Source organism: Sylvia atricapilla, chromosome 17 (assembly GCF_009819655.1).
Source record: "Sylvia atricapilla isolate bSylAtr1 chromosome 17, bSylAtr1.pri, whole genome shotgun sequence".
NCBI lineage: Eukaryota > Metazoa > Chordata > Aves > Passeriformes > Sylviidae > Sylvia > Sylvia atricapilla.
Window position 1 is genome coordinate 1,368,597 of NC_089156.1, and position 22,251 is coordinate 1,390,847.

The 22,251-nt window shown below is 49.9% G+C and overlaps 1 protein-coding gene across 9 annotated transcripts in view; it reads right to left on the reverse strand.

The window, feature by feature from the left end:
* Positions 1–195: 195 nt before the first annotated feature.
* MTMR3 (myotubularin related protein 3) overlaps positions 196–22,251 on the reverse strand; it is a 74,674-nt gene continuing 52,618 nt past the window's right edge. For 6 of the 9 annotated variants that reach the window (XM_066331134.1, XM_066331136.1, XM_066331131.1 and 3 more), the window contains 11 exons: positions 18,706–18,911; positions 18,380–18,511; positions 16,392–16,503; positions 15,449–15,644; positions 13,732–13,917; positions 12,240–12,410; positions 9,887–10,032; positions 7,850–9,230; positions 6,100–6,210; positions 5,768–5,856; positions 196–2,396 (listed from right to left, as the gene is read on the reverse strand). In XM_066331134.1, the coding sequence (XP_066187231.1) occupies positions 2,225–2,396; positions 5,768–5,856; positions 6,100–6,210; positions 7,850–9,230; positions 9,887–10,032; positions 12,240–12,410; positions 13,732–13,917; positions 15,449–15,644; positions 16,392–16,503; positions 18,380–18,511; positions 18,706–18,911 (2,902 nt within the window). In that variant the 3' untranslated portion in view covers positions 196–2,224. Of the gene's footprint in view, positions 2,397–4,120; positions 4,636–5,161; positions 5,428–5,767; positions 5,857–6,099; positions 6,211–7,849; positions 9,231–9,886; positions 10,033–12,239; positions 12,411–13,731; positions 13,918–15,448; positions 15,645–16,391; positions 16,504–18,379; positions 18,512–18,705; positions 18,912–22,251 lie in introns of those variants that run through there. The other 3 variants (XM_066331139.1, XM_066331140.1, XM_066331138.1) reach the window with 3 other exon arrangements.

Genomic DNA, 22,251 nt, shown 5'->3' on the forward strand with positions numbered 1-22,251 from the left:
GATTTAATTTTTTCTCTCAAGTTTAGGAGTGACAGTTTGTTGTTCCTTGGAATGACACAGTGTGGAACAGAAAGCCAAGGGCAGCAGCTGCAGCCTCCTTTTCCAAGGCCTTGCTGTTCCTGCTGAGCCTCCAATACGTCCCCTCCAAGAGACAGGGAAGAAAAATAAAAAATTAGAAAGTGTGTTAGCAAATGCTCCCATGCAAAAGTCTAAACTTTATTCACTTTTATTTATATATTTAACAATTCTAAAGTATTTACTTCTCGCTTTTGACAAAAATGAAAAATATAGGAGCACTTTACTCTCTTGTGGAGAGAAGGGTTATTTCTGTACACAGCTACGGAGACAGCTTCCTCCTTTACATACAAAGAAAAATAATATTAATAAAAAAAGTGCTTCATCGATCCAAAAAAGCCTAAAGAGCTGCAAGCTTTTATTCACACTGTACATCCCAGCCCCAGCCCGGAGCGGACCCTCTTGGCACGTGTGGAGGCTCCGGCTGATCCTGCACCACAAAGCCACACAAGGTGGGGGTGTCCCCCCAGCCCAGCCCTGCCACCTCCCCCTCGCCCCCCCGGGAAGAGCCGGACGTCCCCTCGTCCCTCTGCACAGAACAGCAACGCCTGTGCCTCTCTTCCAGCCCCCGCTGCTGCGTTAGGAACAGATCCTAAGCGTGCCTCGGCTGGAAACACCATCCTTCACTTTGCTTTTCCCTCAGTGTCTCTTTCTCTAGACCTGTGCCAGGGAGATCCCAAGATGCTCCGTCCGTTCCCAGATCCCTTTCCCACAAGGACGCAGCCTCCTCCTTCCTGGATATTCATGCCAGCACACGGTTCATGGCAGGGTGGGAAGAGCACAGTCCAACCACCTCAGCGTCTCCCCTCAGACCCCCCTGAGCTCTGCCAGACGGTTTCTCCACGTGACCCTCCCTTTGGATGATGTGATTGTGACATTCCAGGGAAGGGCAATGTGAAATGCTCCTTTCCCAAGGTTTCTTGGATTTTGAGCTGTTGTATCTAGAGCTCTCAAATACTCCAGCAGGATTCTTGGGAATACCATAGAGAATGTGGGATTTTGCCTAGGGAATGCACCGTGAGCAGGATCTACTCTTCCTCCTTGCCAGATTGCACTAAGCAGGATCTATGGGAAGGGAATGGGATGAGCACCTATCGGTTACAAACGGATATTTGGGAGTTTCACCCTTCAATGAGGCGATTGTGACAGAAGGAGGGAGGGGAAATCTGTAATGTATTTTGGATTGTTTTAAGCTCCTCAGGCAGCTTTTTTCTATCTGGAGTACACTGAACACAGCCTGGGAAAGGAGGAGCATCCCAGGAGGGTGCCCAGCACCAGCACAATCCGCACAGGCCGAGCCCGGCGATGCCGGCGGGTCCCAGCCGCCTTCCGGCAGTTTGGATTGTCCAGTAAAGTGCAAGTGACCAGCCAGGACCTGACCACGGCAATGCTCTGCCCCCAGAGGGAATCTCACACGGATGGGGCAAGGACAAGGCAGAGGTCTGCTCCTGTCCTAGCTGGATTGAATCGGGAATTGCATGGTCAGACCCCTGGCAAGGCCCAGCGTGAAGCCTGGCTCACCAACAGCACATGCATTCCTGAGCCAGCATTCCAGGTGTTCCCGCTCCAAGGGCTCAGACCTCCAGGAACCTGACTGAGACCCCCTCGGGCAGCCAAGCCCACTGTGAGAACAGAGAGGGAAAAGGTCTCTGGGGAAGGAGATTCCCACCTCTTCTAGCAGCAACAGGTTCCCAAAAAGCAATTTCGGGTTTGGAGTAACAGGAGTGATTGAAAGCACTGGAGGCTGCAGCTGTTCAGGCTCTGCACTCCGGCCGGCCCGGCTCCCTCTGCTCCCTACAATCCTCGGCCTGCAGCAGGCAGTGGGACAGATAAATACCCACAGGGATCCTGGCTGTGCACCAGCTCCCTCCCCACCTCCACGACCCTCCCGCAAACAAACAGATATATTATTATATATACACACACGCACGCGCGGGGACACGGACACACAGACAGGACAGGCAGGAAAGGGGGAAGAGCTGGACAAGGAGAATCCCACGATCCAGCGGCACATCCTCAAGGTCTGTCCCCCGAGCAGCGCCCCACGGCCTCAGCCCCACGCGCAGCCTCCCAGCCTCGGCCCCCGGCCCCGCGTGTCCGTGGGGAAGGGTCGGCTCGGCTGCTCCCCTGCCGCTCCCAGGCCAGGAATTCAGTTGGACGTGGCAGTGATGGGCTTGTCCAGTTCGAGGTCCAGGCTGGAGCTGCCGGGGTGGAGGCTGCTGTAGCAGGATTTGCAGACTCTGCTGGGCTCGAAGAGCTGCTGGCTGGGAATGGGCACCTTCTGGTTACAGCAACTGGAGCAGAACACGTTGCCACAATTCCTTGCATCGGGAACAGAGGAGAAATGGAAAAGATCAGGAGTTTGACAAAGTTACCTGAGCCATAAAATGAGTTACTGCCAGTGCTGGCATGGGGGAGACACCTCCCTACAGGCCAGGGCATGGGCAGGGCCAGCTCCAATGTCTGTGCTCCTCCCTCCTATGGATGAGGTAGAGATCCAGGGAATGGGCACAGGAAGAAGCATAGGGCCAGGGCTATTGCGGAACTGCAGGTTATTAAATACCTCTGTTCAGCACTGCCCTGAGCCAGGCTACACAGGCTGTGCCCTCTTGACACACAGAGGGCTCTCTGCCATTCACCATGAAATGGTTTAGGCTGGGAAGGGACCTTAAAGCCCATCCAGTGCCACCCCTGCCATGAGCAGGGACACATTCCACTGTCCCAGGTTTCTCCAAGCCCTGTCCAGCCTGGCCTTGGACACTTCCAGGCTGGATGTGCTGCAGAGCAGCTCCAGCCCAGTGCCAGTGCCACGCTGGGGCCCAGGGCTGAGGGGCTGAAGCAGAGCCACCACGGGCCCTTCTGAGCCAGGCCATGGGGAATGTGGGGAACACTGGGAATGGGGGGCTCTGGCCCTGCTCAGGCAGCTGATGTAGCCCTGGCTCACAGGAGGATGTGACAGTGCTGGGAGCAGGCCGGACTCTGCTCTGAGCTGGAAAGGTTCAAACATGGAAATACCAAAGCTCTCAGTCGCTGCCATCCTCCCGCTGCCCCCACAGCCACTCCAGCAGTGCCACACTGCTGCATCCAGGAAACTGAGCCAAGGAGGAACATGCAAAGCCCGGGGTGGGCAGGCAGGTGTTCCATGCACAGGTGGGCACACGCGGCATTCCCGGCACTGGCAGAGCCGCACCGGCACATGCACCTCGTTACTGCTCAGAGTCATTAATTACCTTCTGCAGCCCCCCTCAAAACCTGTGAGCCCTGTCCTCCTCAATTCCTCTAAGGATCTGGGAGCAGCACTCCAGGGACCTGGGTTTTGCCCTTCCCATTAACTCTTTGGCATCAGGATCTGCTGCTGTTGTTCTGCACTGGAGATTTGCTGGTGCCAAGAGACTGCCGGGGAATTCTGCTGACACCCAGCAGCTCTGATTAATCCTTCCTTGCCAAGAAAGGAGATTTCCAGCTGCTGGTCACTGATGAGAAGAGAGGCAGCACAGAAATCCCATTTCCCACTTGAGTGGGCTCATTTCCTCAGTTCCACACAGCAGCTCCGGGCCTCGGAGCCAGAACCCCGGCACGGGCTGACAGGGACCAGCCTCTCTGCAGAGGGTCTGGAGACTGGAGAGCCCTGCTGGAAATCCCTGTCAGAAGCACCTGCAGGAGTGGGAAGCCCTAGAAGGTGCCACACAGCTCCCACAACCCCATCTCGCTGCTCATGGAATGATTATCTCAGAGCAGCTCGCTGATGGATGAGGGGAAAACCAACCAGAGGGATTAAAACAAGGATCTCTTTGTTGGAGCTCATCATTCCTAACATATGCTGGGGGTTTTGTTGTTTTATCCTAGACAATGGTGCTCTGACACTGCTTTGGAAAGCTCTGGACAACTCATCCTTCTATCCTGGTGGTCCCTGCTTCGCTTCAGAGATTACAAAGAGACATTAAAAAGCAGGCTGGAAAAGGGATGTTGCTCGTTTGAGGAAGGGGGGCTGAAAGTCACACTCCCCACGCCTCCTCCTCATCCCAAATCTCAGATATTCATCCAGTTTTGGTTATCCTGACCCTCCACCAGCTCTGTGGCAACTGTTCCAGCCATGGGATTTTCAGTCCTTCTAAAACAAGTGGCAGGTTTTTGCCAATGCCCTGCACAGCTATACTGGAATTGTTTGGTAACACGTGGCCATCTCCCAACAATATGTGGGAAGAAGGGAAATTATCAAAAATAAATGCATAAAACTTGCAGGACAGTCTCCTGTCAGTGAGCAGTACACACATGGACCGACAGTGAGTGTTAGTCTGAGCCACATCCCAGTTCAGCTCTCAAAAGCCAAGTCCTAAAGCCTTTCTGTGAGGACAGAGGACTGTTCACACGGATCCAACCCCCAGCAGCTCGTGCTGGTCACCCCCAGCTTAGTTCTGGTGATTTCCAGGCAAGTGAGAAACAAAGAGGGAGAAAAGCTGAGTTAGTTGGGAGAAGTCACCCAGGAAAGGCAGACGGACAAGGACAAGGACAGAGGCTGCTGGAAATGCTCACCAGAGCTGATCAACTCGGTCAGTGTCCCTGCAGGGAGGAGAGAGAGCTCAGGGCAACAGGCAGAGGGAGCAAACACTGGCAACCAAGGAAGCTGGAAGGCTTTACCCTGCTCAAGGTCTTACACTGTGGGGTCCGACTCATTTCCATTCCCCGGGAGGGGTGTAACGTTTACTACAGAGATACTCATAGTGTTGGTCTCACCAACAGCACACATGGAAGCCAAAGGAGCAAAGACCCTACAGGGAGATTTGAGCCAGACCTGAAACCCTGAGTCCATTTTAACTCCTTGTGGGGCTGTGGGTGACCTGTGTGTATCCAGGCTCTGGGAGTTGTCCTAAGCTCAGTTTTAGGGAACTGAGCCCTGAGGATACAAATCTGCACAACCACAGTGGGCATGGTAAAAAAAAAAAAAAAAAAAAAATTCAGATTCTTCTCCTTCTTCCCTGGGTTTGGTTAACTTTACAAGACTGAATGGAGCAAAATATAAACCAGACACAAACCCAAAATGATGTTCATTACTATTTGCAACTTCAAAAAGCAGCAGAGCATCAAAAAGTGGTAACTGAGATTTATTTAAATGATGGTTCCTGTAATAGTGTTTGCATGGTCAGAAACCAAGAATAGGAATTTATTTGATACAGAACTGGAAACTGGAGATTCTTTGGCTTTAACTCCAGCATATTGAGCCATGTGGTCTCTGCCTCCTGCTCTTGATCGAGCCTCTGCTGCTGCCTGAGCTGCTGCAGCCTCTGGTGGCAACAAGTCTGGCAAAGAATAATCCAGAAAACCTTGATCTCACACAGGTGTTCTGTTCAGATTCTGTAGGAGCAAGTTAATGAAAAGGAAAGAAAGGTTAGAGAAGGAAAGGAGCAGGTTTCCAACCACCAATGGGAAGATGCTATTCCTGTATTTCATGTAACTCATATAACGAATTGCTGAATGCTAAGAGGACAAAGCTCTATTCTGTATCAATCTAAACTGCCTCCAAGTCCAGTCTGAGGAAAGAAAGGTAGGATCTGTATTGGCTGGAGTGGAGCAGACACCAACTGTGGCTTTAAACTCTCTCCCTGCAGGAGCAAACTGAGCAGCAGGAGCTGTTCTGTTCCCTGGCAGCCCCGAGGCAGGGACAGGAGCAGTGCCCAGCCCCTCTCCCAGTTACCTGCAGTGGTGTTTCCGACTGGCGAGCCAGAAGGCGCTGTCGCAGCCGTAGCAGTGCGCGGCCAGGTGATCCGGGAGCCACCGCGTCACCTGTGGGGACGGCCACCGGCATCAGGGACAGGGCACGGCCACGCTCCTGAGCTCAGCCCCCTCCCCAGCTCCCAGAGCTTGTGCAGCAGAGGGCTCATAGGCACAGGTACTGGTATGTCAGGTGTGAGGCCAGCGGAACACAAGGAAAAGAGTTCCCAAGGAGCGGCACGTGGCCAAAGGCTGGAGGATAATTTGAATTAGGATTATCCCAGAGTGAGCAATTTACAGGGATTTGGTCTGTACCTCTGTATCCTGTTTATCCACCTGTTCCCAGCTGGCTTCAGAGAAAATCTCTGTGCTGCAGCGAGACAAGCAGTTCTGATCCAGATTGCTTTCCGAGTCGGGAATAGACGTCTGTTGGCAAACAAACACAGCTGAATGGAACCCCGCAGATCCCTGTTCCACACAAATAAAACCCAGAAACCCCAACAGGGCAGGTCTGGACCCTCTAGTGATGGGGTGATGTGAGGCAGAGTGGATTAAAAATCCAGTTTCTGCTGCAAAGTTCTGGGAAGGCTTTGGGTGAGTAACTAAAACCTGCTCCCTGTGGCTCCAATTCCAGGGTCCTGACTGCTTTCCGAGGGTGTTTCACTTTCAAAACTATAATTAGTAATGCAGATATCCTTTTATTGGCAAAGATTCAGGAAAATACAAGCCAAATTGCATATGGGAAATTCAGAATTTGAGCCATGTATATTCTATGAATAGGTTTTGGGAAGAATGCTTCCTTAATATAGCCTATTCAGGCTGAGGTGGATTTTAACTCACTTAAAACTCAGCCAGCCTTTAAAATATATCAAAATAGCAGGAAATCTTGAGTTAATGTATTTTTATGCCTGAGGAATGGGCAATCCTGGAGTTCCAGAGGAAAACCTGCAACTCCCACGCTGAGGCAGAAATGGAAGGTAGAGATCAGGTCCTTCAAAATGGGGAATTTTCTGGAGGCACTGCCAGCCCTACACTGCAGCTTCTGAAGGCCCTTAAAAATGGGAGCAGAATCCATTAAGCCAAAGCACCCAATTTCTCCAAGGAATTCAAGCTTTTAATTGTGACACTGAGCCAAATGAACACCTTGTGCTGCATCTCCAATGGGAAGAGCCAAGAAGGCTCCAAGGATTTTTCCCAACAAACGTACCTGGGACTATACAGCACCTCTGCCACTTCTAAACAGTGAATTCAACAAACAGAAGCCGGGAGCATCCCACAAATATTTTTTTTTTTTAATTTTGCAGGCATATAAACCATGTAAGAAAAGGAAATTTCTGATGGGTGTTGCAACAGCCTCAGGAATTACAGGCAAGTGCTCAAACCCACAGGAAAGTACGATTCTCTTAAAAAGTCTCTACTTTTACAACTTTAAACACTTCCAAATAAAAGTGCAAATTGTTTAAAAGCTCCCTTAAAATTCTTAATTTGTTGAAAACCCCTTGTTGAAATACAGCTTCCACAAAAGCTCAGGTAATTTATGCCAGTTAATTTAGAATTCTAGAAGTTTATTCCAGTCATTGAGCCCGGAGCACCTGAAAGGGATGGTGTGACCCTGATGGGTTTGAGCTCACAGAGCTGGCAGTGCAGCTGGAACCTGCAGAGAACCAAGAGATTATCCTATGCTGCTGTACCAAAAATGGCACAGGAAAATATCTTTGCCCTACATGAAGACAGCAGTAAACCAGGGGTTTGGTTGGTTTTATTGAGGTTTGGTAAACCAGGGGTCTGGCTGGTTTTACCGAGACCAGGGAAGGTGTTTAGGTACAGTCAGAGCTGTGTGAGCTGCTGTGCAACACCCATCTCAAAATAAACCTTTCTGCTCAATCTGAAGTTCAGTGGCAGTATCAGCCATCAGTATCTGCCACTACCAGGTACTCAGGCAGTGTTTGCCCTCTTCAGGACGACCTGGAGAGGTCTGTAAGAGCCCCAAAGTCAGGCCCTGAGCCATGAGCCATGAGCTGAGCATTCGGTGAGCTCCACGCCCGGCCCAGTGACGCTCACTCACCACTTCGTCCCCGTAGTCGCCGTTGAGCCGCAGGGAGCTGTTGAGGAGCTGGCTCTCCAGGCGGCTCTTCAGCTCCTGCACCTGCTTCTTGAGGGTCTCCACCTCCTGCTGATGGCCCGTCTCGATCTGGCGCAGGCGCTGCTGGATGACGTCACTGTAGACGGGCATCCCGTCATCGTCCAGGTGGCTGCGGGCTGGCTGGTCCGGGCTGCCGGCCGCCTGCTTCCCCAGCTGGCTGAACATCCATTTCTGGTGCAAGTTCCTCAGGTGGAGCTGAGCAGAGCTGCAGCTGGCCAGGGACACCTGCCGGCTCAGTGAGGCCTTGATCCGCCCGTCTTCGCCATTGACGCAGTGTCCGTTGGTGGCCGGGAATCCCGCGGGTTTCTCCACCAGTTTGTTCTCCAGCTCCAGCTCCCCATTAAACACCAGCTCATCTTTGCGGTCTGCTAGAGGCAAGGCACAAGGGGAAGGCATCGGGAGGTGTGTGGTGCTGCTACCAGAAGTCCTATGCACTCTTGATCCCAGTTTTTGGAGCTCTATCATGCACTCCCCCTCCGGCCTGTTCTCCAGAGTTCGGGACAGCTCATCGGCGCTGTTGACGAAGGGGTGAGGTCTGTGGCACGGAGCCCTGGGCATGAGCTCGGGCTTTGCTTCGGTCTCCGTTAAGGTTTCTGTGGAGCTTTCAATGTTGGATGTCCTTTCCTCCGGCAGGGCTGTCAGAGGGAAGGAAAGGCTGGCCTGGGCCGTGCCGTATGGGCTCTCCGCTTCTCCTTCATCTTTCCCAACACCTTCCTCCTCTGTGTTGTTTGGGGCATCTCTGTTTCCAGAGCCCTCAGAAGGAACGGCCTGCAGTCCTCGCCCCTGAGGTGCCTTCTGGAGAGGGCTGCTGGGGTCGCTGTGCTCGTCCTGCTGTCCTCTGAGCTCCGCAGCACCGTGTGAGGCCGGGTGTGGGTTGGCTGTGGGATTGTTCGTTACGGTACCTGTGTCCGCCTCGGCCTTTTCCCCACACGGATTGTCAGCTCTCTTCTCCTTATCCAGGCCAACCTCATCCCCTCTCCCTGCTGCCTCCAGGCCACCCCTCAAGTGCTCCTCCAGCCCAACATCATCTTTAGTGGCCTCCTGCAGAATGTTCTCCATTTGTCCCTCTGCCACCCCGGCTGCCACAGAAAGCTCTGCCCCCATGGGGGCCCTGCCCTGCCTGCCCAGCCCGTCCCCCTCGAAGGGGTCGTCCCCAGGGGGGCCCAGGCTGCTGAGCTCCAGGGAGCGGCGGTGCTCCTGCCACTTCTCGTTGAGGCTGGGGTCGCTGCTCCGGCGGTTGGTTGTAGGCACACTGCTGTCACAGGCCGTCGTCAGATTGTCGAAGGATCTTGTCTTTGGTAGCCTGCAAAGGGACAAACAATCCCACTCCCAAGTCAGAGGATGATTTTATAACATTGAGCTACTGTGGTTTAAAACCAGCCCCCCAGTTAGGACAGTAACAATCTGCCAGCTAATGGACTCGTGGGAAGTATTATCCAGGAGCACATTCCGACCATCTGTAGTGCAGAGCTGCTTCAGTACTTCCTTTGTTTGCCATCAGAAAAATATGTTCAACCAGACTTCAAACATTCCCAGATTAATCTCTTTACCAGCAAGCCCCAATGCTTACAGCCTGGTCACACCTCCTAATTAACATGTGCTCAGAGTCACTGTACAACAAGCAAAGAAATGATTATGCGACACTGAAAAAGAACTCAAATTGAAGATAACCAATGAAAGCTTATATCCCACAAGGATAGAAGGAATTCTCTGTGGCAATGTGACACCCAGAGTTTAACTCTATTTGCCCAGCTTCTCTCTGCAACACTGTCAGCCCTGAAATGACAGCTTCCAAACCCACCCCACGGACAGGCTGCACTTGGGCAGCTCAGTCCCACAGTTCCACCAATACACCCAGCAGAAATCCTGCCCTCCCACCCGAACATTCTCCTTTCATACCCCCCAATATTCTCTGTTGATCTTACTTTACAGGACGGGATTTCTGGGCTCTAGGCTCACCTGCCCAGAGGCTGCTCTTCGGGGCTAGAGCCTGGCACAGGGTACGGGGCACAGGTGTCATCAGCGGGCGTGGAGGGGGAGGAGCAGGGCAGGTAAACAGCGCTCCAGAGCATCAAGTTCCGCACATGGCACACGGGATACAGCACCTGGCAGGGGGAGCACACGGCAAGGGTCAGCTGCTGCCTCCCAGCAGGAGAAGTTCAGCTCTGAGGGGGGCAGTTCACTGGGCAGGTCTCAGCTGGGACAAGTCCAGCCCACGCCAAGGGCTGGTGACAGCTTTTCATCAGCCACACTCGGGGCTAGAATGACCTTTTCTGTCAGAGGCAGAACAATGGTGACCCTCAGCTCCTCCTGAATGAACTCCTGCAATGAGCTCTCTGTGAATCTACACCTTCACAGCTCATGGAATTCAGTGGCTCGTTATGAGTGCTGAGGTTCCCTGGTGTGTTGTGTTACACTGTGCCAGAGGGAGCTGAACTCATTCCATGGATCCCAATCCACCACAGCCCAGCCTGGCTTCAGAGAGGCACTCATGGGTACATATTCAGTACATGCAGAAATTCTCTGAAGAGACAGCTTGCTCTTAAAAGGGATTCCTTGATGGTGAAATATGCTTTCTGCTTCACTTTAAAAACACCTGGGCACATTTTAACAATTCCACTCTTTTCCAAGCAACTTTCCCATGGAAAAGCAGGGAATGGCAGAGGAACAGTTGGCTCCACCAGACAGGCACTGACCAGGCTCCCCAGAGAATAGGCACAGCTCCAAGGCTACCAGAGCTACAGGTGCATTTGGATAATGCTCTCAGAGATAGGGTGGGATTTTAGGATGCCCTGTACAGGGCTGGGGGTTGGACTGGATGATCCCGGTGAGTCCCTTCCTAAATGAGGATATTCTGTGAGTCTCTGAACACTCAGCTTCCCTGGCACTCAGCAGGGGAAGGCTGTGGGGTGCCTGCTGCTCTTGAACAGCTCTGGCTCTATAAGGGATGTGGCTGCGCCATAGGCACCTTTTAAAGCCTGAAGTAAAACCACAAGAAAATGAACCCAAAACAGGAAATTACCCAAACTCCCACATGCAGAAGGAGTGTCCTTGTGAGTATTTCCTGAGAGCAGGGGCCAAGTGGGATAGAGCACAGAAGGGCAGCCCAAGGACAGACCTGTCCACACAGTCACTGTAAGAGCCCTCTCTATGTTCCTCCTGGTATTTTCATTGAAATCTAGAGGCATGCAGAGCTTTAAGATCCCCCCAGGCTGTGTCTGCTCTGTCTCACGCACTCTCCCCAGGACTGTCAGGTGGGAAGGCTCCAACAGCTCACTGTAGTGACAGCCCAGAGCATATTCAGCCAAGGAGGGCTCAGGGGAGTAGAAAATTCATCTTTTTACAACCGCTGTGGGCATAAACTCCTTCCTGCTTAACCAGGGTTTAGTTTTGCTCTAAGAAAAAACTGAAAGCCACATCTGTCATATACAAACCCACTGCACAGTCCTTACAGTTCAGTTTATGACATCTGATACTTCCATAAATAAAAAGGGCCTAAATATTTATACAAGTCCTTGCAGTCCTAACCATGATGTCATTTGGTGTTTGCTCTCTTGCCCATGCTCTGAACCCCTGAATCCCTCACGTGACCTTGTACCAAACACACAACTGAGCCTCTTCCCAGAACCTTCAGTGAGCTCCTGCCATGGAGGAGCCAAACTGAAAACCTGAAGGTGTCAAGAGAAACAAAGATACACTAAATAATCTGAGCCACTTTTTCTGCTTAGATTTAAAATGAATTTAGACACAGTGTCTAGGTTTGCAGGCAATTTTCTGTCACTCCTCTGACACAGCTCAGTTCTCCAGAGAGGTCTATTTATCAAACACTGAAATGTTTTCTGTTACAAAAAATAAAATATTTAGTCAGAGAAAGCAGATTTCAGCTCAGAGAAATTTCTGAGGTGGCATTCCCCAAATATCAGCAAAATTAACCCAAGACTTCAAACATTACCCTGAGCTGGGTATTCCAAGGTGAATGTCAGGGAGAGCTGAGCTGCTCTGGAATCACCTCTCTGTGCATGGGGACAGTTCAGAGAACCACACAAGGGTTTGTGCTGGATCGGACCATAAAGCTCATGCAGCACCATCCCTGCCATAGGCAGGGACACTTGCACTATCCTGGGTTGCTCCTAGCCCCATCCAACCAGGCCTTGGACACCTCCAGGGATAGGGCAGCCACCACCTCAGTTGTGGCTGAAGCCCAGGTCACTGTGTCCTACTGCTGGGGTGTTTCTCAGGGGACCCCCATGTGCAGGATGCTGTTTGGGGGAGCCCCCAGGGCTCTCCCACCGGAGGGGATTGGGGTACATACAGATTCCGACTGGGAGGAGTAGAGCAGGTTTTTGAAGGCTTTGTTTGCTGCCCGCAGCAAAGACCAGACGGAGCAGGTCCGTTCCTGAGTGTGTTTCTCTCCTCTCTCTTTCGCATTGTTGCACAGGAATGTTCCAAAGAGGCAGGAGTAGGTGTGCTGCACCAACTTCACCTGCACAGAGACACACACACAGTGTCAGCTGGCACAAGGGATGGGCCTCACCTCCCTTCCCGGAGCAGAGCCCTCCCCAGGGCCGCCACACCAACCCATGGCATTTCCCACATTCTTCTTACAAACCAATTGCAAAGGAATGCAAGGGGAGAGGAATCTTTAAAAATTATAACTGAACAAATTCAGGAAAAAATGCAACATAGAAAGACAAAATATTTGTTCCTAATCAAGTCATGTTGATACAAACTCACTGCCCTGCAGGCCAGGCAAAGCAGAATCATGATTCCTCTGCTACAAAACATTCATGCAGCACAGAAATGCTGATCATTAATCACTCCATGCTGGGCCCAGCCTAACAAATGCCAGTTTAACTTCAGGCATATCAATGACTTCCTTGGGATTATTCAGATGTTTAAATGAAGACAAGTGGTTCAATACTGTAATAAATTAGGAGTTCACTCTACAAAGGCCAGTACACCACGGGTATGCTCTCTCCCAGTCCGTGGAGATTAGCAGTGTGCTGTGAAGCCAGTTAGTACCTGTTGTATCTCATTTCACAACTGAGCTACTCAGGGACTGTACATGAGCTCAGTTACATGGCTGAGCTGGCAAGTGGTAATTCCAGTCAGTCACAATCACAGGAATGTGCCTTAAATCTCTTAGTGGATCAGACACTTCATAAAAACTTCTACTCTTCAGACTACAGGTCCTGCAGTACATGACTGCCACTTCTCAGAGATCTGAGAACTGACTTGGACCATCTTGGGTGAATTCCTAATAGGAATGCTGTCTGCTTCCAAAGAAGGTAAGCGCAACTCCTACATCCTACCCATTTCAGAGAAGAAACTGAAAAAAATGAATGGAGAAGGTTGTTTTTAGAGGAGGAGTATTCAAGTCAAAACAAGATTCAAGTAGGGGTGAATTTGCACTGGCAGTAAGAACAATTTTTTTCAGGCTCTGTGGATGTTTTCCGCCACTTAGATAAGACTGTTCAATTAATATAATTTACTTCTTTAAAGTTTTTCTGTTCCCTTTATCAGGTGAGAACATATATAGAATATATTCATATATATATATAAATATAAAGTAATGGAATAGTTTGGGGGTGAAGGGACCTTAAAGCTCACCAGTTCCACCCCCTGCCAAGGGCACAGACATCTGCCACTATCCCAGGTTGTTCCAACCCCACTCCAACCTGGCCTTGGACACAGAATGTCACAGAAAGGTGGGAAAATCTGCCCCCCACAGTATTATAGCAGTATCTGCTATACTCCAGCAGTGTTTAGCAGCAGTGTATTAAACCAGCAGTCTCCCCACTCACAAGGAATGCTTCGTTAAACTCGAAGGAGCAGGGGAACTGCCTCTGGAGCTGATGGACACAGTCCAGCCACTGCAGAAACACTGGGCAGCGCTCATTGAGGTCATCTGAATTCTCCCCGTGGCCACAGCGATCTGCAAACTTGTGGCCAAAATCCAGCCACTCCGTCTCCACCAGCACCTGGAAACCCTGCAGGGAGGAGAGGAGAGATGAAGAATTCCTGTTTCTCCTTGGTTCAGTTTTCTGAGATGGTCTGAGACTTGTGGGAATCACTGTGTCCTCTCTCCTATTTCCTCTCAGCACTGGGCTCATTACTTCCCTTTACTGCTTTCCCTAATGCCTCTGTGCTCTGAAATGGAATTAGGACAGATAAGGATTCCCAAACTACATGAACACGAAAGGGAACAAGGCAAGTTAAGTCCTCAGTGACTGGCAGGGAGGATCCTGATATGAGCCCCATCTCATTCAGGCAGTGACAAGCAGGAACTTCATCTTGCCAAAGCTTCTGGGTCATAGTCTCCAGTATTTGGACAAGTTATATAAAAACTTTTCTTGAAAATGATGGTCAGATCGACTTGTCAGGAAAGAATACCATCCATCTACAACAGGACATCCAAGCTCAGGGAGAGCAGGTGCTTGTTTGTGTGTACAGCAGTCACAAGGTTGATTAAAGGTTCACTTGAGTGATTTTTCATGAAAAGGGCAAAGAACATTTCCAAACAGCGTCTGGGTGAGCAGCTGAATGGCACACCTTGTCTCACAAGACCTGAAATCCATCACAAGGCAAGAAGGTTTTGGTTCTTAGTGGAAAGAAAAATTGTAGAGAATGTTTATTGAGTCAAAGGCTGTGATTAGAGCCAAAATAATGGCTGTGATTAGAGCCAAAATAATGGCTGGCAGCTGAAAAGCTTTAAATCTGACAGCGCTGAAAACCCATTTTCTTCAATGTTTCTGATCCTGGTACAGACAGCTACAGTTTATGGTTTGCTCTGGGTGACAGGGAATGCCAAGAGTGTGCACAGCACAACTCTGCTCCCCAGGCAGGAAGAACTGCACCCTTTGGAGAACCAGGAGCAGATCTTGTGCCCAGGCCAGAGCAGCACGTTTTGCCTGATGGATGCCAGCTTCTAAAATCCATGTGGAAAAGGATCCGTGAAGTTTTCACACTTCCATCCAAAAGGCAGTTCCAGCTCCTGGTCCTAGTGTGTGTGAGGCTTTAAGCAGCAGCTCACAGCAGTGCTCAGACACAGAGTTCTGTTCTGGACAACAAAGGCATCTTGCCCGTGGGCTGGCAGATGGAAGCCAGCCAGCACACATCCCACAGTGCTGAAAAGTGATGGAACGGGGGAAAATCAGGAGAAATATAACCAACAGAGGGCAATGAAAATGTGAAACTGGAAAACCATGCAGTTGGGAAATGCAGCAAAGAGGAAGGCTCTCTATCAGTACTTAGCTGAGAACCTGCAGGGGTACACCACAAGCTGCAATTGCAGCACTTTGTACTCCATATTCCTAAACTAAATATGGGGAAACCCAGACCACGACAGTAGAGGGAATGTGAGCTACTCCTGAGTTACAGATGTACCTACACTGGGAGTAACTGCAGAGTATGGGTGACCAACTCCCGCCAGCTTCAGCACCTTTGCCAGGGGAGAAACCTGAAATAATCCCCAGCCAGACTGCCTCCAGAGACCCCAGTGACTGGCAGCTCTTTACCCACCTCCGTGGTCCTGTAGTAGGGGTCCAGCAGGAGCTTGGCCAGGGCCACGATCTGGGGCGTGCGGTCCCAGCCGTCGGAGCAGTGAACCAGCACCGGCCGCTGGTCCCGGTCCACGGCGTGCACCACGAGCAGCGCGGACTTGAGGAGCACTGACAGGTGCTGCAGCCACTTGGTGCTCTCCAGAGCTGACAGCCAACTAGAGGGAAACCAGGCAAGACAGTTTTTGCTCTTTTTAAATGTTTTCAGGTCTGGATGTCTGAGTTTATCACGGCAAAGCTCCTGTTTTAATAAGCTGTGTCACTCTGAAGCATTTTTCACCTGTGTCTTGTTAAGGCTTTCCCAGAGGTGGAAGCAGCAAAGCCAGGCAGCCAACCCAAGGAACTGCCAGACTCTGGCATGAGCCGAAGGTTTGGATCTACTTTGAAACCATGGAAGACTTTAGCAGCAATATTCCAAACAGGGGAGTGGGAGGGAAAACAGGACTGGGGTAACTACAGGGAGGACCCAAGCTCAGAAGCTGCCAAGGTGAGGGGCCATTGCAGGGTAGTTACCCCACAGCACAGGAGGGTTATAAAATATTCTCCTGAAATGACATTATAAATGGGTGAAGTACATGGAACACCACCACGATTTTGCAAAGGAGAGTCAACAGTGAGGATTAAAGAGGTGGGAATAGCAGATCAGCCTAAGTGTGAGTGCTCAGAAGCCCACCAGAAGAAACAACATTCTGGTATCAATATTCAAGGTTACACTCTAATTTCAGAATTAATTTTCTATGTTCATTTCAATCGGAATAAACCAGTGACTTCCATAAAAATGGAAAAACAGCTTAGCACTATTACCAAGGGAAAATCCACTGAATTTCAATTTAAAAATCATCAGCAGAAGAATGTGGCTGCAGAAACATGGAACCAAAGGACCAAATCCCCAAACTTCCACTTACTTTCCTGGATCTGGCATTTGTGTGCAGAGCAGACGCAGCGACTGGAAGCTCTTGCGGATGGAATGGATGTTTGCCATCCCCATGAACACTACTTCACAGTTGGGGTAGTATTCTGCAGGGAAAGAGCAAGACAGAGGGAAGAAATAACAACTACCTTTCTAAAAGAAGACTTTTTTTTTTTTAAATAAAAACAAACCCCCGTTGCTGTGGACAGATGAAATAATCTGTTTATGAAGATTCTGTAAGTCCTTGGAACTCACTGGGTATGTCAGACATGACAGCCCAGCAAAACAGGAAGCATTTAGCAAAGTCCTGCTGTATTTATTTCAAGTGTTTCACTTCAGGTTCCAAAAAGCAGAGTGCAAACCTCAGGGAATAGGGATATTCCTTTGCTCCAGGTTCCAGAATGTTTGTAAAAAGACTGAGAAACATCAAAAGATGTGAAACATAAATAATATTTAATTGGTAATTTATGGATTTAAGTTAAGACAGATTTCAGATTCCTTTTCCTAAGCACTCAAAAAGGGTGTAAGGTTACTTCATCCACTGCTTTCTTCTGAGGGGAATTGTATGAGGAAGCATTACACATGTGAGAAACACTGGGAGCTCAGGAAAACAGAAGATACTTGGAATTACTTTGGATGTGCTCAAGCAGCACTGAAGGCCTGGACAGACAGGGCCACTGCTCAGGGGGCACCTAAATACCAGTTCAGTAGTTTTCCCTAGATTTAGTCTTCCTTCTGCTGTGATGCTTCAGCCTTCACAAGAATGATCACACAATAACTAAAATGACCATTTCTACAGGAGAAAAACAATCAGGATTCAGAATCTAGGATACTGAATGCTTGCACAAGAAAATTCAGGAGTCTGTGACATTTAGTATCATTTGATTTCCCAACTCTTTATCAGCTCAACAAATGCTGGGTCAAACACAATGAGGGACTGGCAACTCCAGGAGCGGCCTCAGACAGTATCAGACAACTTCAGAGTTTTTTTGTATTTTTACTGAATTATATCTAAAATAAAGCAGGGCATAAATGAGCTATTTTTATACAGAGAATGAAGTAGACCTGGCAATACCTACAGAAAATTTAGCAGCAAAAAGCAATACAGGGTTTATTGAAGGTGACAAGCTGCTTGAAAACTTTCTCCACAGAACTAAAAAACAATATACAGGAAGAAAATCAAACTTCCTGTATACTCTGTTTTTCTGTTTTGAAACTTTACTCTCTGATGAAGAATTATTTAGTGGTTTTGAGGTGCTAAATAGAAACTTCATTTTTTTAACTGGTGGCCACGAATCAAAATGCAGCTATCGCAGCAAAGACCAAACCAAAAATAAATGATCAAAAGAGCTTTCGTTATCTTATCTCCAGTTTTTCTGTCTGGGATTTTTTTTCCACCCTCTCCACCCATGGAATTTTAACAGGCTGCGTTCATACCCAACAGTGACCATAAATAATATCTTGTTTAAAAAACCACCAATTCACAAGTGCCAAAGAACACAGAAAGTGGTGTTGCAACTGTATTACTACACACGCAAGGTGAGGCAGGATTGCAGTTGCTATGATACAAATATTGAAAAATGCTTCAGCTTTAGGGCATTTACTGAGAACTTGTATTTTGCACGACCATTCTAGAATATTCTTCTCCTCTGCCCAGTGGGTTTTACAAGTTCAGGGGTTTTAGACATGAGCACACTGGACACCTTTGTCTCTAGTTTATACATCTGACTCAGCAAGGGAAAGCTCTTCAGCACAATCCACTGGGTTCAGCATTTACTGAGCACTGTTGCCAGCTGCGTTAATGGCCTGAGAACAGACCAATTAACAGCTCAACCTGTCCTTTGAAGGGCTGGGTGGGGGCTGCCTGATCCAGAACGTTCAGACAGATGAGCAGTGTACAGGCAGTGCTGAAGGGTGTCATGGTAATCACACCGGAGCAAATCCCTTTGATTGCCTGGAAAGCTGAGGAGGAATGCTGCTCACCTGGGCACTCACAGCCACCCCCCTTGGCTCTGTTGGCCACAGCTGCTGCGTAAGATCTCGCGTCCAGGATCAAAAGCTTCTGAGGCTGGATTGCCAAACTCTCTGCTCCTGAGGCATTGGAGATGGAGGAGTCTGGGGAGGAGGAAATGGGTGAGGAGCTTAGAGGATCCTTCTGACATTGGTTACAGCACAATTCCCTCAGTCCCACAATGCACATGCACTGGAGAATGGGGACTAAATACAACAGATTCACTGTTACAGCACCAGAGATTAAACTTTTACATAAAGCTCTGCCCTCCACAGAAAACCAACGGTGACAACCTTACCAAATTCCACATCAGAGAGGTCCCCTCCGTTGGGCAAATCCCTGGAACAATTCCCATTCATTAACTTGTTACTGTTGGACCTGGAGTCTGAGGCACAGGCTTTGGCTACGGACTGGACCAGGTGCTCATCGTCGGCGTTCCTCCAGCCCCACCAGCTCACCTCGGGCTGGCCGCAGCGGGAGATCACTGCCCCATTGCTCTGGTGCCTGAAAACAGAGCGAATAGAGTCAACAGTCAGGGTGAAGAGCACAGTGGGCACAAAAAATTCAGTGGAGTGCTCCAGTAGCTTCATTCCCACTGGGGATCATCATTCAGCAGTTATCCCCAACCTGGGATTCAGCTTCCCTACAGAATGATGGCTGTGATCATAGTCACTGACAGGTGAAAGTCAAAGCAAGGTCAGGAAGAGAAAACAAAGCATCTTCTTGCTCAATACTGTGGCCTGTTGGCCAGAGAAAGCTGGGGAGTGTTTTGGAACAGCAGCTGAAGCATAAGAGAAGAATTCAACATGGATGGGGGATAACCAAGAACACCCTAACCTGGACACAGCCCTCATCTCCTGAGAGGTGACATTCAAAAAAACCTTTTTTTTTTTTTCACATGTCTGAAGAGTTAATAGTTATTTCTTTAAATCTGACCTGGCTTCTTGTACTACACATAAAGAACAGATCTGGAATAATTAAAACGTATTGAACCATTGCAAACACGCTTTGAAAAAGACTCTCCCCTATAATCTATTACAAAAAAGAGGACTGAAATGCATTATCACAGTAATTCCACTCACTGCCTTTGTGCTGGCACATCCCCCTGCTGCCACCAGCTCTGTGACCTCTCAGTCACCAAAGTGTTTGCAGCTTGCAGGAAAAACCTTCCGCCTGACCTTGCCCAGCAGCACCCTGAACTCAGGGAGCTCAGCCCTGGGGAAAGGAGGCCCAGCTGTGGGTGCATGGAGCTGTGGGCTGGAGGGGCCAGAGCAGCACAGACACAACTTCTGGGGCACCTCAAAATGTTTAATCCCTGCCTCATGTCCCAGCTGAAATATCCCAGCACTCATCCACACAGCTCTTCTCTATTTAAGTCAAAGGATCACAGAACAGACTGGGTTATGAAGAGTCCTAAAGCTCATCCAGTCCCATCTCCTGCCATGGGCAAGGACACCTCCCACTGTCCCAGGCTGCTCCAAGCCCCAGTGTCCAGCCTGGCCTTGGGCACTGCCAGGGATCCAGGGGCAGCCACAGCTGCTCTGGGCACCCTGTGCCAGGGCTGCCCACCCTGCCAGGGAACAATTCCTGCCCAATATCCCATCCAGCCCTGCCCTCTGGCACTGGGAAGCCATTCCCTGTGTCCTGTTCCTCCAGCCCTTGTCCCCAGTCCCTCTCCAGCTCTCCTGGAGCCCCTTTAGGCCCTGGAAGGGGCTCTGAGCTCTCCCTGGAGCCTTCTCCTCTCCAGGTGAGCACCCCCAGCTCTCCCAGCCTGGCTCCAGAGCAGAGGGGCTCCAGCCTTTGGAGCATCTCTGTGGTCTCCTCTGGACTCTCTCCAGCAGCTCCAGGTCCCTCCTGTGCTGGGCCCCAGGGCTGGAGGGGGCTCTGCAGGTGGGATCTTCACCTGAGCAGGGTAGGGGGGAGGAATCACCCCCTCCCCTGCTGCCCATGCATCAGCCCGGGGCACAGGTGCATTTCTGGGAAATGAGCTTTTCAAGCAGAGGGGTCACTGGGCAGTGCTTTCCTCACCCAGGAGCCCCCCTGAACCCTGGATTTCCAAAGCATGCACCTGCCAACTACAATTCCTGTAAGTTATGGTGCAGGAAAAGATTTTAGAGCCTTCCTGCAAACAAACTGCCCATCTCAGCTTCAGGGCAACCAGTTGTTGCTCACTTCCCTCTAACCAGACCGAATCCAGAGTGCTGAGGGTCAGCTTAACCTTAAAGCAAATCTTAACAGTCTCAGCCCAGAACAGAAAGCCAGCCCACCCAAAGCAGCCAGTGTTGACTTTTGGGCTCTGAGCACTCTGATGGATGTTTCTGGAGGTGTGACAGGCTGGTTTGTGCTGTGCTGTCAGAGCTGTCACCCCAGGGTGCTGCGCAGCACCTCCTCCGCAGTGTCCCCGCGGGCACTGTGTGGGCGCCGCCGCCTCCTGCTCCTCATCCAACAACAACAGGGACAGGCTCTGTGGTGCAGAGCCTCCAAGTGATCAAACAGGCTGGGAGACGGGTTTGAAGTATTTTTCATAGCTCTTTTATAATTGTTTCATATAAAATCCCTTCAGTGAGAGGAAGCACTGACACGCTGCGTTAAGCGCGGCGAAGGAAAAGCGATGTGAAGCCCTGGCTCTTACACCAGGTGCCAGCCGACTTGCAGGCACAGGGAAATGGATTTCTGCTGGAATTAATAGCCTTCCACAAACAGCTCTACCCATAGCAAATTAGTTGAGGAAAAAATACGTGCCAATCACTGAAAGGCCACCTAGTTCCCCGCTACGCTTGCACAAATAAAAGAAAATAAAACATCATTATACGTGTAAGAAATCTATTTTGAACAGAGCAGCTCATTTATTTTTCCATATGTTCTCCCAGATTTCATTACTACCTGCTGCAGAATAATTTTCATAGGTTCATAAAGAGTTGTATTTTCATCTCCAGGTCCTTGCCTCACATTATACAAGTAATGAAGAACCATTAGGCCAGGAGATGAGCTCGTTGGTGGCTGTGCAGCCCTACCAGTGCCCTGCACAAATCTGCCATGTTCAAAGGTACCAGAAATCAGCACATAATTCTAGTTAGGAGCTGGAGGGCTGAGGAATCCCACTCATTCCAGCTGAGCTGGCCTCAGGAATAAAGAAAAGCCAGTGTGATGCTGAGATCCCCAGGGATAGGGCTGGGATAAGAGGGCATCACTCAGAGCTCAGGAACAAAACAAAACGATTCAAAAAGCTTTGAGCAAAACCTCCATGGAAAATTCCCTAGAGACAAAAAAACCTGCAGTCCCCCACAGAAACCAAGAGCAAATAGCATTAGGTATCTCTAAAGCCCAAGTTATTGTTCGGCTGCAGGATGTGCATACACCTCTGCACAGGCTTCATTCTCCCTGTGTTCAAACCACCTTGGAGTACAACAATAAATCCCCCAAGACCTTGTAACCACAGAGCAGGGAGGAGCAAGGAAAGGTGAACTGCTCCCTGTGCTGCATTTCTGAACCATCAGCACCAGAATGGAAATCCCTTTGCTGCAGTTCAGGGACGTAACTCAAGGCAGGAAGGGAACTTTGGTGTGCCACAGGATCCCTGTGCCTCTGTGGGGCCTCATCCCCAGCAGTACAAGGCTGAAGGACACTTGCACACAGAGAACCTCCAGGGAGGCTCTCATGATGCTGTTTCTACAAGGCAGGAAGCCTGCTCCACTGTCTTCCCAAAAAATCCTAAGAGCCTTCTCCATAATATTGATTTTCTGGAGCCAGATTTATCTACATAAATTATTGTTCCCAGAGGGGTTGAGGCTGTGGCTGCCCCTGGATCCCTGGCAGTGCCCAAGGCCAGGCTGGACAGGGTTCA